The sequence below is a fragment of the Daldinia vernicosa genome, assembly GCF_022497035.1.
Source record: "Daldinia vernicosa strain CBS 139.73 unplaced genomic scaffold F5Y00scaffold_56, whole genome shotgun sequence".
NCBI classification, from domain to species: Eukaryota; Fungi; Ascomycota; class Sordariomycetes; order Xylariales; family Hypoxylaceae; genus Daldinia; species Daldinia vernicosa.
This window is the reverse complement of record NW_025953972.1, coordinates 144,680-160,198: the sequence shown is the minus strand read 5'-3', so window position 1 is coordinate 160,198 and position 15,519 is coordinate 144,680. Positions and strand designations below refer to the sequence as shown.

At 45.6% G+C, this 15,519-nt stretch overlaps 6 protein-coding genes across 6 annotated transcripts; 4 read left to right on the top strand and 2 right to left on the bottom strand.

Annotated features, from left to right (window-relative positions):
• Positions 1-316: 316 nt before the first annotated feature.
• F5Y00DRAFT_168813 (Oxysterol-binding protein) lies at positions 317-2,171 on the top strand. The gene is made up of 3 exons (XM_048004826.1): positions 317-758; positions 818-1,195; positions 1,263-2,171. The coding sequence occupies exons 1-3, from the start codon at positions 675-677 to the stop codon at positions 2,052-2,054; spliced, it is 1,254 nt and encodes a 417-aa protein (XP_047861407.1). The 5' UTR covers positions 317-674; the 3' UTR covers positions 2,055-2,171.
• Positions 2,172-2,178: 7 nt separating this feature from the next.
• F5Y00DRAFT_168792 (putative MFS transporter) lies at positions 2,179-4,476 on the bottom strand. The gene is made up of 6 exons (XM_048004825.1): positions 4,011-4,476; positions 3,889-3,952; positions 3,091-3,827; positions 2,823-3,029; positions 2,534-2,732; positions 2,179-2,421 (listed from the first exon to the last, which is right to left on the bottom strand). Exons 1-6 carry the CDS (start codon positions 4,212-4,214, stop codon positions 2,303-2,305), a joined length of 1,530 nt encoding a protein of 509 aa, XP_047861406.1. The 5' UTR covers positions 4,215-4,476; the 3' UTR covers positions 2,179-2,302.
• Positions 4,477-5,259: 783 nt separating this feature from the next.
• F5Y00DRAFT_168786 (L-PSP endoribonuclease family protein Brt1) lies at positions 5,260-6,139 on the top strand. The gene is made up of 3 exons (XM_048004824.1): positions 5,260-5,522; positions 5,588-5,745; positions 5,812-6,139. Exons 1-3 carry the CDS (start codon positions 5,361-5,363, stop codon positions 5,876-5,878), a joined length of 387 nt encoding a protein of 128 aa, XP_047861405.1. The 5' UTR covers positions 5,260-5,360; the 3' UTR covers positions 5,879-6,139.
• A 155-nt stretch (positions 6,140-6,294) lies between these two features.
• F5Y00DRAFT_246308 (alpha/beta hydrolase fold-domain-containing protein) lies at positions 6,295-7,518 on the bottom strand. Its single transcript, XM_048009121.1, has 2 exons — positions 7,003-7,518; positions 6,295-6,942 (listed from the first exon to the last, which is right to left on the bottom strand). The coding sequence occupies exons 1-2, from the start codon at positions 7,428-7,430 to the stop codon at positions 6,318-6,320; spliced, it is 1,053 nt and encodes a 350-aa protein (XP_047861404.1). The 5' UTR covers positions 7,431-7,518; the 3' UTR covers positions 6,295-6,317.
• Positions 7,519-11,057: 3,539 nt separating this feature from the next.
• F5Y00DRAFT_246304 (uncharacterized protein) lies at positions 11,058-12,074 on the top strand. The gene is made up of 3 exons (XM_048009120.1): positions 11,058-11,531; positions 11,594-11,649; positions 11,744-12,074. Exons 1-3 carry the CDS (start codon positions 11,393-11,395, stop codon positions 11,909-11,911), a joined length of 363 nt encoding a protein of 120 aa, XP_047861403.1. The 5' UTR covers positions 11,058-11,392; the 3' UTR covers positions 11,912-12,074.
• Positions 12,075-12,794: 720 nt separating this feature from the next.
• F5Y00DRAFT_272881 (glycoside hydrolase family 51 protein) lies at positions 12,795-15,429 on the top strand (the record flags this gene model as incomplete). Its single annotated transcript, XM_048013069.1, has 9 exons — positions 12,795-12,926; positions 12,992-13,456; positions 13,519-13,663; positions 13,743-13,904; positions 13,966-14,464; positions 14,595-14,673; positions 14,743-14,761; positions 14,868-14,950; positions 15,010-15,429. 9 exons carry the CDS (start codon positions 12,795-12,797, stop codon positions 15,403-15,405), a joined length of 1,980 nt encoding a protein of 659 aa, XP_047861402.1. The 3' UTR covers positions 15,406-15,429.
• Between the last annotated feature and the right edge of the window lie 90 nt (positions 15,430-15,519).

Genomic DNA, 15,519 nt, shown 5'->3' with positions numbered 1-15,519 from the left:
TCGAGAGCAGGGCTTTACGACTAACTGGAGAATGGCGATAAAGACAGGATTAGGGGATATTAAAAGCGTTAGGAAGTTTCATGTAACACTGAAAAGTGCCAAGAAGTACTTAACTTACTTCAGCCACAGCAACACATCCCTGAAAGTCTAGACTTTCTTTATGCACGGTACAATACCTACCCAAGAGTCTTGGTGCCCGTGTCCCTGGAAATGCAACCCCAACTGCCCAAATAAATGGTCAGGGCAGTCAAGGTTATCTCAAACTCCACCCAACTCCACCTTCACATGCCCCCGTTTTGGCCTGTGAAGCAGACAACGTCTCAATTCACCCCGTGTGGGAAACAAGAGTGGCTAGCCACTCACTCGGGATTGTATGGGATCTAAGCCCTACATATGAGCTCATATCATGTAGTATTAAACCTAATAGTTGGCTAAAATAAACGCCAGAAAAGTAAAGAACACTAGAACACCTTTTATTTCTTCTTTTTGTTTACTTTACACCTCTTCTTGTTTTCTTGCCAACTAGTTATCTTAACAACAAGTCTCCCCAGGAGGGTTTACTTTCCAATCACCGTGCGTCTCAAATAAACAATACGATATTTACCTAGGGAATAGAATCAATCTGCTCGGTCGGATATAATACCTATATACAATAAAGCAACGAAATATTAACCATGTCTCTAACCATCGCCCCTGTTAACTGTGAGGACAAGAGAGACGAGCAACATCATAAATCAGCATGGCTTCAATTCATGAAGGTACGACTCTAGGTTCCTATTCTGTTTACTGAATTGTCTCGCTGATTCTTTCTTTCTAGTCCGTCGCAACGTTTAGAGGAGATCTCACGTCATTGACAGCGCCGCCTTTCCTGCTTGCTCCTCGGTCTATAGTCGAATACAGTGCATACTGGGCTGAGCATCCGCGTCTTCTTGTATCTCCCGCAAGAGAAGAGTGTCCCAAAAGAAGGGCCGTACTAGTTCTTCAGTGGTTTCTGAGCACTCTGAAGCACCAGCATGCAAGCAAGGACGAAAATGGCAAAAGGAAGAAGCTGAAGCCCTTGAACCCATTTTTAGGGGAGATATTCTTAGGCAAATGGTTAGATGATGCCGGAACGACACATCTAGTAACCGAGCAAGTCAGCCATCACCCTCCAGCAACTGCGTTCCGAATCTGGAACGATGCGCATGGCGTCAGAGTAAGAAACCTCTAGTCTTTAATTAGATAACTCGTTCTTTTTTGATACCCTGCTGACCTATATCTAGCTTGAGGGCCATGTCTCACCGAAAGCCTACTTTTCGTCCACGATAAATATAGAACGACACGGATATAGTGTCTTACACATCGACAAGTACAACGAAGACCATTGGATTACGATGCCAAAAGTCCATGTCGAAGGGATTGTCACTTTCCAAATAGCCCCTGAGCTCAGTGGCGTCTCTTATATCCGTAGCTCTTCGGGCTATACGACACGCGTCAACTATTCTTCTAAAGGCTGGATAAAGGGCAAAAGCAACTCATTTACCGCCACTATATACCCGGACAACGATGAAAGCAACCCCCTATTTATCGTAGAGGGCCGATGGAACGATTCATACACCATTAAAGATGGCAAAGGGAAGGTCATGGAAACTGTTGATCTGACATCGCTGCGGAGGACACCACTACAAGTCGCTCCACTCGAATCGCAACACCCCCTTGAATCTAGACGAGCGTGGAAACCTGTTGTCGACGCTATCAATGCAAACGATATCTTCACGACTGGGCACGAGAAGAGCAGGATTGAGAACGCGCAGCGCGCGCTACGGAAAATGGAAAAGGATGCGGGCGAAACATGGGCGAGGCGGTACTTCACCCAAGTCGAGGAAGATCCTATAGCGGAAAAGCTTTCAGTCAAGAGTAAATCCGCACCGGCTGATGGGCCTAACCGCATGATCTGGAAATTTGATGACGAAAAGTTCAAGAGGATTGCAGAGAACCAGCAAAATGGTATTAAGAGTCCCGTCCGTTCTCGATTTGACTCTGGGGTTGGATTCTTGGAGATAGAAGCGGTATAGATTTGGGCTACAGCAACCATCGGGAGGCTATATTCATAGGAGTTTTAGCGTATTATTTTAGTGACGACTGCGTTGGTATAAGGAAGGCTTCTTGACACTCGCTGGCGGTTTGGGTAAATAGGCGGGATTTTTTAAAACACCCACGTCTGACTGGACAGACTAGTGTTGAGTTGTACAATATATTATTTTATTCAATTCTTTATGAAGACTCAACGACGAGCTCAGCGTGTTTAGATGACCTCATTTTCTTATAAGAACCATCTAAACTCTTCAACTTTAGGACCGTCTCTCAGCTGCAACGTTGGTACGTCTTTCGCGGTGAGATTCACTCCCTGCCGGCGGTTGCGGCTTTTATTATCCCAAAGCACTTTAACAATATGTCAGTACTGGTTACCTCAGGCGAGAATTTCAAGGGTTCAGATATATCTCTGGATCCCCTGCATAAACTTTGAAAATCAACAGAGAAACATATGACTTACTGTATAGACCTAGGGATCCAGCAACAAGACATCCAGTAGCACCAAAAGACGCGGTGGTGATTAAAGCAGGTAAGTACTTGGGCGCATCTTTCTCCTGGAATACGTAACTAGATACTAGCCCCATAAGATTCGCCAGGGGGACTCCGACCGAGGTCAACGTTAGACGTTCACCCTCGTGCGCCACATTGTTATTATACCACTGTCAAGGAAGTTAGATATCTGAGAATTGGGATGTAAAATCCAGCCAAGGTTTGGCCAAACTTATTCGGTGGCTCGAGAAATAACTTACAGTACTTAATAGGACAGATGGTGCAGACGTCCCCCAGCACATCATGAACGTCGCAAAGTAGGCCACCCGTATCTGCGCATGAACGTCTGATATCGAAGCGTATATAATAAATCCGATGAACGTAAACGCGAAGCCGAGGCATACGAAGGGGAACCGGATTCGCAAGCCATCAGATGTAAAGGCCAACACTAGTAACATAACCGCGCCCTATAAGCACATTAGAAAAGGTGCGTATATTAACTAGGGAGCTTGGACGACTCGTTCTCACTGTGACATTCGGCGCAACGGTATATAGATTGACCGTAACTGTATCGTTAACCAATCCCTGCACAATCTGAGGCAAGAATATATTTACTGATTGCAGGGGTACACCGAGACATATCTCAGTGATTAGGAAGCCGTAGGTCGTCGGCCTCTTGAATATTTTTAGAGAATCCCTCAGGACGAACTTCTCATTAACGATAGAAGAACTATCGATCTGTATCCGCCGGTACGCCAGCGCCTTCTCCTCCTCGTTCAGAAACCGGGCCTCGGCGGCGGAACGGGGCAGATAGAAGAAAGCAAATATCGAAAAACACACCGTGACACTGCCCTCGACGATGAAAAGCCATCGCCAGGGGTGATCTACGAGCGTTGACTTGATCTGGAAGACGCCGAAAGCAAGCAACCCGCTAAAAGCATTGGCAATATTAGACGCAGCGTAGAAGATGGCAAGACGACGCGCGAGCTCGCCGCGCCGGTAGAAAGTCGTCAGGTAGTAGATGACAAGCGGGAAGAAACCCGACTCCGCCATGCCCAGAAACCATCGCAGAGCAAACACGCCGCCGAAGTTTTTCGTCGCCGCGGTGAGCAGCGTGAGAGAGCCGAAGCAGAACATCAGAACGGGGAGGACGAGGGCCGGACCGTATTTCTTGCCTAGCATGGCTAGTGGCGGTGCGAAAAGGACGTAGGGGACGAAGAATATCCCGACGATCTGGTTGTACTGCCCCTCTTTGAAGTTTAGGTCTGCGATTGGGATGGGTAAGATGGATGCATGGAAGAGATGAGTTGGCTTTGGTTTGCTTACCTTTGGATAGACCGGCGGTTTGCGCGTTTCCTAGGTTGCCTTTATCGAGGGCGTTGAATAGATACTTGGAGAGATTGTTAGAGTAACTAAGGGATTTGCGACGGTTGCTTCCAAGAACTTACCATGATAGCTAGAATCGGCAGCAAACGGAGATCGAACTTGCGACAGAGTGCCCTCTCGGCGTTAGGGTCAATGAGGTCCGCCGTCGTCTCGGAGAAAACCGCATGACTTTCGACATCGTTGCTATTCCTATTGCTTGAGACGATATCCTTTTTTATCCCAGCTGAGTCCGACTTTGCGAGGCCGACGAACTTATCACCTGCCATGGTGAAGCGGTGGCGCAACTACAACTAGAGACCTGTGGAACAGGAGATTCGAAGAAGGCGGGCTCTGGAATGTAGATATATCATAAGCAGTGGGAAGTTTATGGAGCTGAGTTTCGACAGGTCATATTAAAGAACAAAGGATGTTGATCCTGGTTGTTGATCATGGATGTTGATTACGGATGTATGTACAATAGCCGAGCTGTCTACCTTCCATCGCATGATAACCACCCAATCCGTCCTTGTCGGTTCGGCGCTGACGACGAATCTTCTTTCCATTTCAAGGTAACACTAACCGTCGTTATCTAAACTCTGGGGGAGATAAACGAGATAAAATGAGATGTAAGTAGGTAATCCGTAGATAGTGTACCTTAGCAGATCCTACCACGCTGGGATTAGAGGATAACCATATCCCTGTCCAAGCTGATACGGGGTTTTGCAGGTTGGGCTGGTTGGTTTGATAAGATTGGTAATGTTAGACAATGAAGTGGAAGTGGTAGAAGAAAAGGATAGGTATGCAGAGCTTGTTTACAGGCTGCATATATGATATGTCGAACCGATATATTAGTTATCTAGTTCGAGATACTATGTACTTAGCCCTAACGGAGAGAAGCCTTACCTCATAGTTAATATAATACATGCATACGTATGTGGTGGGGGGTTCATCTTGGGGTACCTATCATGGAGTTGATGGGGTTCGGTGGGGGGGTTTAGGTATAAGATATCCATTACATTACGAATCTTATCCTCTTACATCTTTGCTTTCCCTTTCAACTACCCACTTGGATACATCCAGGAATATGTTAACCATGAATGTAAGTCATGTGCCAGGTACTGTTCTGTTTGGCTGCATCAGTGCATACATCTAAGTGCGTTATGTATGTACCGTATACAGCAAGTCACAATGTCCGAAGAACGCCGATATGGGGTACAGGTGGTAAAGTAACCCTTCCCCTCTCGGCTTGCATTGAATATTTAGGTAAACTTATGTATGTTGGGCTTGCTTGAACCATCTTTTACGTCTAGGAAGTTCCAAGCGACACGAACTCGAAACTATTAACCTGCAGAAAGATACCTCGGTAAACGGTAAACAACCTACATCAATAGTAATAGTAATCTTTCGAACGAACAAGGTATACGCCATACGCCATGGCCGAAAAGACTCCCGTTCTTACGGACAAGGCACCAAAGCCCTTAGCCGGAATTTATAGCCAGGCCATCAAGGCCAACGGCTTTGTGTTCGTTTCTGGGGCGGTTCCCATGGACGCCGCGACGGGCAAAATAGTCGACGGCGATATTCAAGCTCACACTGTAAGTCAGAGCACCGACCTCATCCCCCGTGAAACTCCGCTAATGGAGTACCATTCATATAATAGCACCAATGTATCAAGAACCTTGGTGCCATCCTTGAAGCTTCCGGCTCCGACCTCAACAAGGTTGTAAAAGTCAACGTCTTCCTCTCCGACATGGACAACTTCGCGGCCATGAACGAAATCTACAGTCAATATTGGGGTGAAGTAAAGCCTTGCAGAACGTAAGTGACGGTTCCATCAGACCACACCCAAAGAAGGGTATATTTACAGGAGCTAATTGCTCGTAGATGTGTTGCCGTTAAGACGCTACCACTCAATGTGGACGTCGAGATTGAGTGCACCGCAACTTACTGAACAGGGGTTTTTTTTAACATAGTAAAGCGATTGAGTGCTAGGTGAACATAGCAAGTATTACGGTGTCACTTGAACTGGAGGGGGGGTAAAAATACCCAAGTCATGTATGTCTTAGTTTAATTACAAGACTTTTCTCAGCACACAGAAATATCAATCAGTAACATTTACAAGTATTACATCTTACATCTACCTATTGTTCCTATGATAGGTAATCAAATATAAGTAACCCAACCTTTACATCTTCATCTGTCACACCATAGCCCTCTCACACTATAGTTGGCGTTAAACAAGTTCAGTTTTGAACTGAGAAGCTAGCCCAAACCACATGAACTCAGAATGGATCGTCTAACATTTTGAATGACTACCCAATGTATTGATACATCCATGAATCTAGGTACTTCTCATAAAGACAATCGTGAGACATAGCGCATCGCTTATTTTATTTAGGCACAGAATCCGGTTCCGGGTACATTGCTTCCCTAAGCGCGTCACAAAAATATGTAATCGCTTCCTTTCCAGCGTCCAAGACACCATCCATAGCAATAAAGGGGTGTGGCTGGCCAGCCATGGTATGAACGTCAGCCTTTACGCCCGCATTGCGCAGTTTATCTCCAAACTGTCGCCCTTCATCTCTTAACACGTCTAGTTCGCCAACAACGATAACGGCGGGCGGAAGTTTCGACCAGTCCCCCTCCCATAGAAGTGGACTCGCTTCGGGGTGAGACCAGTCTGACCGGTTGGGCAGGTAGTGTTCTCGGTACCAGAGCATCTTGGGAGCAGGGAGGGCCGGGGTATGCTGGTTTTCCCTCCACGATGCGTTGTTGTGTACATCTGCCGTATTGTCCGTCACCGGGACCGAAAGCAACTGTAAGGAGAACTTGAAACTGCCTAGGGTGGCGGCACGTTGACACATGATCGCAGCCAGGTTTCCGCCCGCAGAAGAGCCTCCAGTAGCAAGCTTGGTAGTATCTAGTTGTAAAGCTTCTTTCCCTTGGCCTAGAGCCCACAGCACAGCTTCCCAGCAGTCGTCCACTGCAGCGGGAAAGGGGTCTTCGGGGGCAAGTCTTAGGAGGGAGCATTAGCATTTCCTTGTTCAAGTTATTACAGGATAAAAGGGTACTGACCTGTAGTCCACGGCGATGACAACGCACTTGCTACGGGCGCAGAGATTTGTTGCGATTACATTTTCTGTGTCGATAGTTCCTAAAACCCAACCGCCGCCGTGAAAGTAAAGACAAACAGGCCATCCATCGACGGGCTTGGATCCATTGGGTGTGAAAGCTCGAATTCTGACATCCGGGCCGGTGGTCTCCTGCCGCGAAATACTATAGTCCTTTGTCTGGGCCACGGGGGCAAGGGGCCCAGCACCTGGGATTAGAGTGCCGCTTGCCCGCGAAGCTTCTATGGGCTGCAAGTGAACTTGCTGGTTCTTGATAATATGCCTGTTGTAGAAAGCCTCGTACTGAGGGTTGATGCGGTGTACTATAGAAGGATGAAGAGGATAAGGGGGTTCGGGATGGTCCCCTCTGTTTACTCTTTGTTCAACACTCATAGTAAGTGCTTTTAAGGGGTACGAGACGTATTAAGAGTTGAAGTGTATATTCTATAATGACACAGCAATACTGAATGTATAAACTACGAACCTAAAGCTCTATGAAGGGGGGATTGAGATCAGTCCGCCATACCAGTGAGTTCGCACTAGCTCTTATACTCCATCCTGCCGAGAAGCTATTGTGTACCTAAGCTAGGGTTAGTCTTATCGGTTATTATAAGCGCGGCCAACTCAAGATCGTCAGATTATCATGCAGCTCGATGTGTTCTAAGTCGCTTTCTCTGACCCAGATACACAATGATATCAAAAATTCCGATACCGCCACTGGCTGTAGTAATAATCCAACTATCGCTGCCGGCTTGTGACACAACCGTGGCCATCCTCTTACCAGAACCGAAAAGGTTCGGCGTTGGGCAAACCTTACAGGACTAATCCCCGACTCGCTCCCTTTGCAGCTCTCAGGGTCCAACCTACATTTATTCGGTCCACCTAAAGTTGACATCATGGCCAACCGGGAGCCCACCCATCTTTCCCCTCTGCATAGAATGTGCATAGCTATGAACATAGGTTTGTCTAGGCTTTCCCCAATGTAACCTACTAGAAGGACAAAGAACCCCAACTGGTCAAATCGGGGACAACGTAGGAGTTTTAGGTGGGGGTCAAGCGTCACCGCTCGCTAACTCAACTCCTATCATGAAAAGGAGGTCCACAGAATTAACTCGTACTCCGGGTCAGTGGAAATGGTGCAAACGAATAAAATTATAGGTTGTATATCGCACGTCATGAAACCCGGGAATAGTGATTAGTTCTGTCGTATAGGATGTTCCGGTAGCGGCGCAGGGCCGTGATATCGATAGCTTCTAGGAACGCAGTCCGGGGCCCGGGGTCACGTACGCTTCTCATGCTCCGATATATCAAGCAGGGGGAACCGACGTGCGTAAATAGTCGTCGTTATCGGAATAGTAGGAAGCGTTAGTCTATTCTCGGCTAGGTTACGGGTCTATTTGACTCACGGGAATTCCGATTGGCAAATGTAATCACACCAATTCCTCGAAGTTTTTACATGTAGAAAGTGTATAGAAAGTGTGCTTCTGTGCTGCAGTATTGGGAGTTTATAACCTCCTTTCCCCTTTCATGCCAGGTATTTCATTTAAATGAACTCAGTCGTCTACTCCGGTCAATTTTGGAGCTACCTCTATATAAGTTGCGCAAATTGCCTCCTATAATGATAGTCTCTGGCATTTCAAATTAACTAGTTCATAGGAAAAGTCAAAGTGTGAGATGAGATATTTATAAAAAAGGCGCCCTAGATGGCCGCTGGTCTCCTTCGCTGGAGTTTATAGCTCGTGTCACGAGGTCGAGCAAGCATAGAGACAACTGCATTGTTATCCAAGGAACTCTAAACCTGGCTGCGGAAGCTTGTGACTATATATACTGGAAGCATCCTTTATTCTAGATGTTTCACATAGAATTCCAACGCCTTGCAGAGAAACGAAGTTATTTTCATGCTTTTAAGTTCACATTGTAGGCAACAGAAAACAGTTCTATACTTTTACGAATGAAAGCCCAGAATATGGTATAACACTCAGGGCCTACTATCACGTTATATTTTCTAGAGCTCGAGCTTTGTTCGTAATCGAGTAGGTTTGACAACGTTATATAATCTATATATGAACCGCTATCCCCGAGGAGAGATGACTTGCTGTAACTTACTGCTGGTTATAGTCGGGTGGACAGCTCACAATATATATATATCAAAGAGAATTTCTATATAAAGGAACACAAAGGGGGGTATAAGCGTTTTGAGGAGAGCATTGATAGCCTATATAGTACAGAGCTCACTCTGACGTGAAACTGCAAAAGCGTGTGGTGGGATGGTACATTTATAATTTGCCATTGGCCATTGTTTAGGGTTTAAATCTAATGGCATCCATAATATTTCACCTTACCATCGTCTACAAGGAAGACTCAACTATAATGTGTGGAGATCTAAGTGCTTAATGTGGGTTAATTTAGAAGTTCAAGTGTAGAGCTGTTTGATTTAGATATACTAGGTCAGCTTTATAGACGGTTCGTTCAGTAGACAATCTTGAGTGTTTATAGCAACTTGGATCTGCAGTGTTTATCTACTTTGATTTTCTTTTCACTACCTGTGACCAAGATTAGACTAGAGGTTACCCCCCCGGGCAACACAAAAGCCTAAGGTTTACACTACACCATATTTTTATATTATTTTTATTATTTTTATAATTATTATTATTATATTAACAACCTACCCCCTATTAAACTAGAGGGCACCCTTTATTAAGATAATAATCCGTCCCTTACGAATATATAGATGCGTATCTCCCTCGAGACCGCATCTATCTCGATCTTACGATCATGCATCATTAAATACAAGAAAGTCTCTTACTGCATTATATCTTTTCTTTTGCCTCCTTTAATCCGTACGTATAATATAGACTAAACCTTATCTACCAACACCCCTATAATAGCCCAAATTTACTACTATTATACGGCTAGATAATACTCTCAATACCCTCAAAACCTAAGTAATAAAAAAGCCTTAAACAAATGCATAAACTTATTCTTTTCATAGGTATTTATTACTTTATAAGGCAGGAAAATTATCTATAAGGTAATAAGGCATATATCCCAAATAAGAAATTTTTACTCGCATTTAACACAACATCCTAAGGTAAACCTTAGGCATAGATATACAATTAATGGAATAATAAAGAATAGATGTATGTTGCAATATGATGAAAGACACATCTGGTGTACTTAAGGAGGGTAGAACGCAACTTAGGTAGACTAAATAATCAACTAAGACTGCTCTCACTACCTATTTGTATTAGGTTATACAATTCTATAAATCGATTCTTTAACCTTGACTAAAGTGGTAAACGTCGATATCTCTATATTCATTTCATCTTCTTATTAGGTGACTTAAAGTTGCTTGAGGGAGCGGGAGTGTTATGAGTTTATGCTCGATGCCTTTAAGTGCCAACTGGACACGGTGCACCTTTATTTAGATCTGATTGGCGAAGTTCTTTGGACCATTCTTAAAGGGTATATATTGGGTCTTTTCGAAGTCTTGATTTGTGAATAGTGTATAAGAGGACATTGATTTATCGTGAACTATTCAATTTTGAGTAATAGGGCATACCTTACATATTTTACTATATTAGCTAACTATCCCTTTCTGATCGTAGTTTTCTACAGAGTGGATAGCTATGTGTTTCATAGTGCTGTAATAGTATTAGAAAATACACTAAGGAGCAAACAGGACTACTCGAGCTTAGGGGCGGTGAGGCTTTATTAGTGCTATGGCCCTATATTCAATGCTACTACATATTGTGTTGTTGGCAGCATCACAATTATAAAGTAGAGTTTCTCATTCCTCGCTTCTCTCAAAATGCAAACAATAATAAACTACTCAAGTTGGCAGTAAACAAAATATAAACAAAATAGCGTTACATAAATATAGGGCACAATTTGTCTACTATGTACCTAAACGAACGTATCATGAGAGTGCATCGTACGCTACGTCACTCGTGGGTGGCGCTAATGTAAGGTTGTTTTGGTGGGCTGTGCGGGGCATTGGAGGTGGCCTACTGCCTACCAGCTACCCGTTGCTATGTCATCGGCGCCTGACGCTTTCAGCTGATTGAACCATTTTCTGTTTCATTGTTTACAGCAGACAGGTACCTGTACACTAGCATACACTAGCTACATGTATGCAGCTAATACGTGAGTTAAAGGTCTCCCCACATGATATAAGCCCCTTGTTCCTTGCCGTTCCTTGTCGAACGATAGATCCAAACTCTTTATTGTTGTCTTCATCAAATCTTATTGTTTTAGGCTCGCAAAGGTCGACAGCTTAAGACAAGCTCGAAATTACCTTACCTTACCTACCTCCTACCTCTCTATATCCTACCGTAAACAATAAAATAGACAGCATGGCCGACGAAAACAAGGAGCAGCAGCAGCCTTCAGTCGACGAGACTCCCATTTCCCCTATTCGCCCGAACGGTGAGAGGAGGAACTCACTCGAACAACACTTGAAGCAGCGTCCTGACCGCTCCGAGCTTATCGAGAGTACGATAATTACCATCGCCTACACGTCATGTATAAAACTGACACAGCCTTCTCTTCAATAGGGAATATCTTGCCTGCTTCGAATGTCGCCCCTGGCCTCCAGGAAAAGCAGAGGGAGGTGAGTATTTATATATGCCCTTCTTACCTTTCAAGACGTTCACAGAAGCGAAAAAAAAAAAAAAAAATAACTAACTGCGAGCTCGAAAATGTAGCTCGCAAGACACATGCGCGCCGACTCGCTCAACGACAAGATCTCCCACCGACCTCCTCCTGAGAAACTAATTAAGGATGGTGTACTTCACGAAGACCCCCGATCGCCCGAGGAGAAATACCAAGAGGCCATCGAGGAGGAATATGCCAAACGCGAGGGCGGTGCTTAAATGAATGAAACGGGTTTGCTGGTCGTGATACTCCTGGATTGCTATGATGATTTGATAAATGCTATCGGTTGATATCGAGTACTATATGGGTGGAAGCTTGCTGTGAATTCATGTGAAATCTAATAAAATATAACCACAAATATATTATTATGCGAGATGGAAACACTTGACGTTTTATTTAAGCTAATCTACCTGATCTAAAAATGTATGGCGTTTCTTGGGCTGATCATGGCATCATCTCACCCGTCTTGTAGCTGAGACTTTCCCATATAGTCAGGTATGACGGACTGCTCTATACTTGAAGAAACCTAGAAAAGCAAATAAATCCGCCAGTAACCTGTCCATACGTCGTAGTGTATTCGACGGGGTGGATCAAGCCTCCAAGCCCAACTCCAAGACCAGGACCAAGACCAAGCTCAGATAATACCCCCACTTCCCCGACTTCCTTTCCCAGGACGCCGCAATTCGGCAATTCCACCATTAAGAAAGCGGGATTCCGGTCCGGGTTGATGAGCCAATGTAACACTCGGTCCTCAAGCAGCCGAAAGCTCCATGCTAGCGCTGGGGAATGCTCCCTGCATCACGGACTGGGCTTCGTTGTGCCCGGATCTTGGGAACGGGGACGAGTTCCGATAGGCACGCATATGGCGAGTGGCCGGGTTGCCCCGGATCGTCGTTTGTGCCGGCATTATACGAGACGCAGGTCCAAGGTGCATCTCCGCACGCCATGGAGTCCTCGGTCTTATTAGAGGATGTGTTGTATTCTACTGTGTATATAAAGATAAGAATTAATATATATATATAATGGGATTTTGAAGGTGCGGTTAGACTGTGAGGTGATCTTAGATAGCGCGTTGTACAATCATCGTCCCTCGTTGACACGATGCATCTAAAACTATCCGTGTTAGCTAGCACCTTTGCGTGCGCGGCCTCTTTAGCTGCTGCTATTGATATCTCCGTAAATTCGACTGGCGGGAACGCTACTAACGGTCACCAATATGGCTTCCTGCACGAAGTAAGTGATACATATACTCGCTAACTCTTAAAGTAAGGGATATAATACTCAGCATATTCAACTAGGACATCAACAACTCGGGCGACGGCGGCCTCTATGCCGAGCTAATCCGCAACCGAGCCTTCCAGATCAGTGAACGCTTCCCAGCTTCACTCGACGGATGGCATTCCGTCAACGGCACCAAGCTATCGTTGAAAAACCTCAGCACGCCGCTATCTGACGTCCTGGTCACGTCCCTAAACGTTGCCGCTCCCAAGGGACAGGGCCAGGTAGGATTTCTAAATGACGGGTACTGGGGTATAGACGTCAAGGCTGGCAGGAAATATAGCGGTTCGTTCTGGGTCAAGGGCGCATATTCCGGCCAATTTACTGCCTCGCTGCAGTCGAATATCACGGGCCAGACTTTTGGGAGCGTGAAAGTCGAATCCCAGTCTACTGCTGATAAGTGGACGGAACATAACTTCGAGTTGACTGCCTCGGGAGACGCGCCGAATTCTAATAATACTTTTGCCATCACCTTTGATGCCTCGGTAAGTAGCTCATCAAGGTTATGAAGTAGGTATTGCTGGTCTAATAGATATATGTCTTATAGGGCGCGGAGGCAGGGTCGCTTGACTTCAATCTCATCAGTCTCTTCCCTCCCACATTCAAAGGACGGCAAAATGGGATGCGTGTCGATATAGCTGAGGCATTGGAACAACTTCACCCTACCCTCTTCCGTATTCCGGGTGGCAATAGTGAGTCGTTTTTATTCGTGCGATTTCCGAATTCTAGGTATAGCCTTGATAACTGACTGACTATACTTGTACCCTGCAGTGCTTGAAGGCTTGACAAACAGGACATGGTGGGACTGGAAGAACACACTTGGTCCCCTGAAGAACCGGCCTGGCTTCACAGGGGTATGGGGATACCAGCAAACCAACGGCTTAGGGTTACTTGAATACCTAGAATTCGCGGAAGACTTGGGGATGGATGTTGGTAGGTTTTCATCCCTACCCTTATACCTCGGACTAGGCAATATCTGACTTAGTGACGATAGTCCTTGGCGTCTATGACGGCCTCTCCCTCAACGGGGACATCACACCACAGGCCGACCTACAATTCTTCATCGACGATGCCCTCGACCAAATCGAATTTATCCGCGGACCCGCGGACTCCAAATGGGGTTCCGTCCGCGCGCAGCTAGGGCACTCGGAGCCCTGGAAGCTAGAATACGTAGAGATCGGCAACGAAGACTGGCTTTCCGGGGCGCCGGAGGGCTGGGACACGTTCAAGGAGTACCGATTCCCGCTGTTCCTCGAGGCCATTAACAAGGCGTACCCAGATATCCAAGTTATATCCTCGGGCTCGGTTTATGATGGATACGACATTCCGGCACCGGGAGCCGGCGACTACCACGTGTATGCTGAGCCGGACACGCTTGTCGCTGAGTTTTCGAAGTTTGATAATGTGAAGCAACCGCATATTATTGGCGAGATGGCGGCGATCCATCCGAATGGTGGTTCTGGCTGGAATGGGCCGCAACAACCGTTCCCCTGGTAAACATAATTCTATTGAACTCATTAAATCTTTTTTTTTCCTTTTCCGTAATTCTTCAGGCGTCGCTTGAATATTACGACTACGTTGGCCGTAGGGCTTGGATATATGCTAACTCGAAGCTTCGTATAGGTGGGGAGGCGCCATTGGTGAAGCAGTGTCACTCATCGGCTACGAGCGCAATGCGGACAGAATCATTGGAGCGGCATATGTAAGTTACAGTTTCATGAGTTTCTTAAAGTCGGGGGCATTTGAATAGCTCGAACTAATAATGCCATAGGCACCGATCATTCGAAACAGTACGTAAAAGTCATCACTTATACCTCTTCTTGGCGTGAGGAAGACCTTATTGGTCTCGATGGTATGGTCTATTTCAAACGAACATTATTGATCTTTATGTGGTAGTGAACCGCTGGCAGTGGGAAATCACGGCAATCCAGTTTACTGCTGACAATGTTACTCGATCTACGTCCTGGTACGTATGGGAAGTAAGTTATACCATTATATCCGAAGCTCTGGGATACATGTTTATACCACTTGCGAATAGCTTATGGCTGCTCATCCCCTGACAGAGACGCTACCGGCAACCTCGCAGTTTGATCCTCTCTACTACGTGGCTGGAAAGAACAATAAAACAGGAGGTCAAATTTTCAAAGCAGCAGTCTATAACTCAACAGACGGTGCTGATGTCCCTGTCAAACTATCTTTCGAGGGTGTTAAACAGGGAACGACTGCTGAGTTAACTATATTAACGGGACCGAAAGATCCGTATGGTGTTAATGATCCAGCCACTGGTATTAATGTTGTTAAGACTAGTAAGAAGACGATTCAATCAGATGAGACTGGTAGCTTTCAATTCTCGTTACCCAACTTGAGTATTGCCGTCTTGGATACGAGCCCCCCGAAGTCTCGCCGCTGGAATAGGGTAGCAGGGAAGGGTTGAACTTCTAGGTTATCTCGGCCACCAATATGCCAGATTATGACATATAATATAAATAATATCTGCTGGCAATTCTTGTTAAATCAAAGACCACTCTATTGTTGGCGTGATTAATAA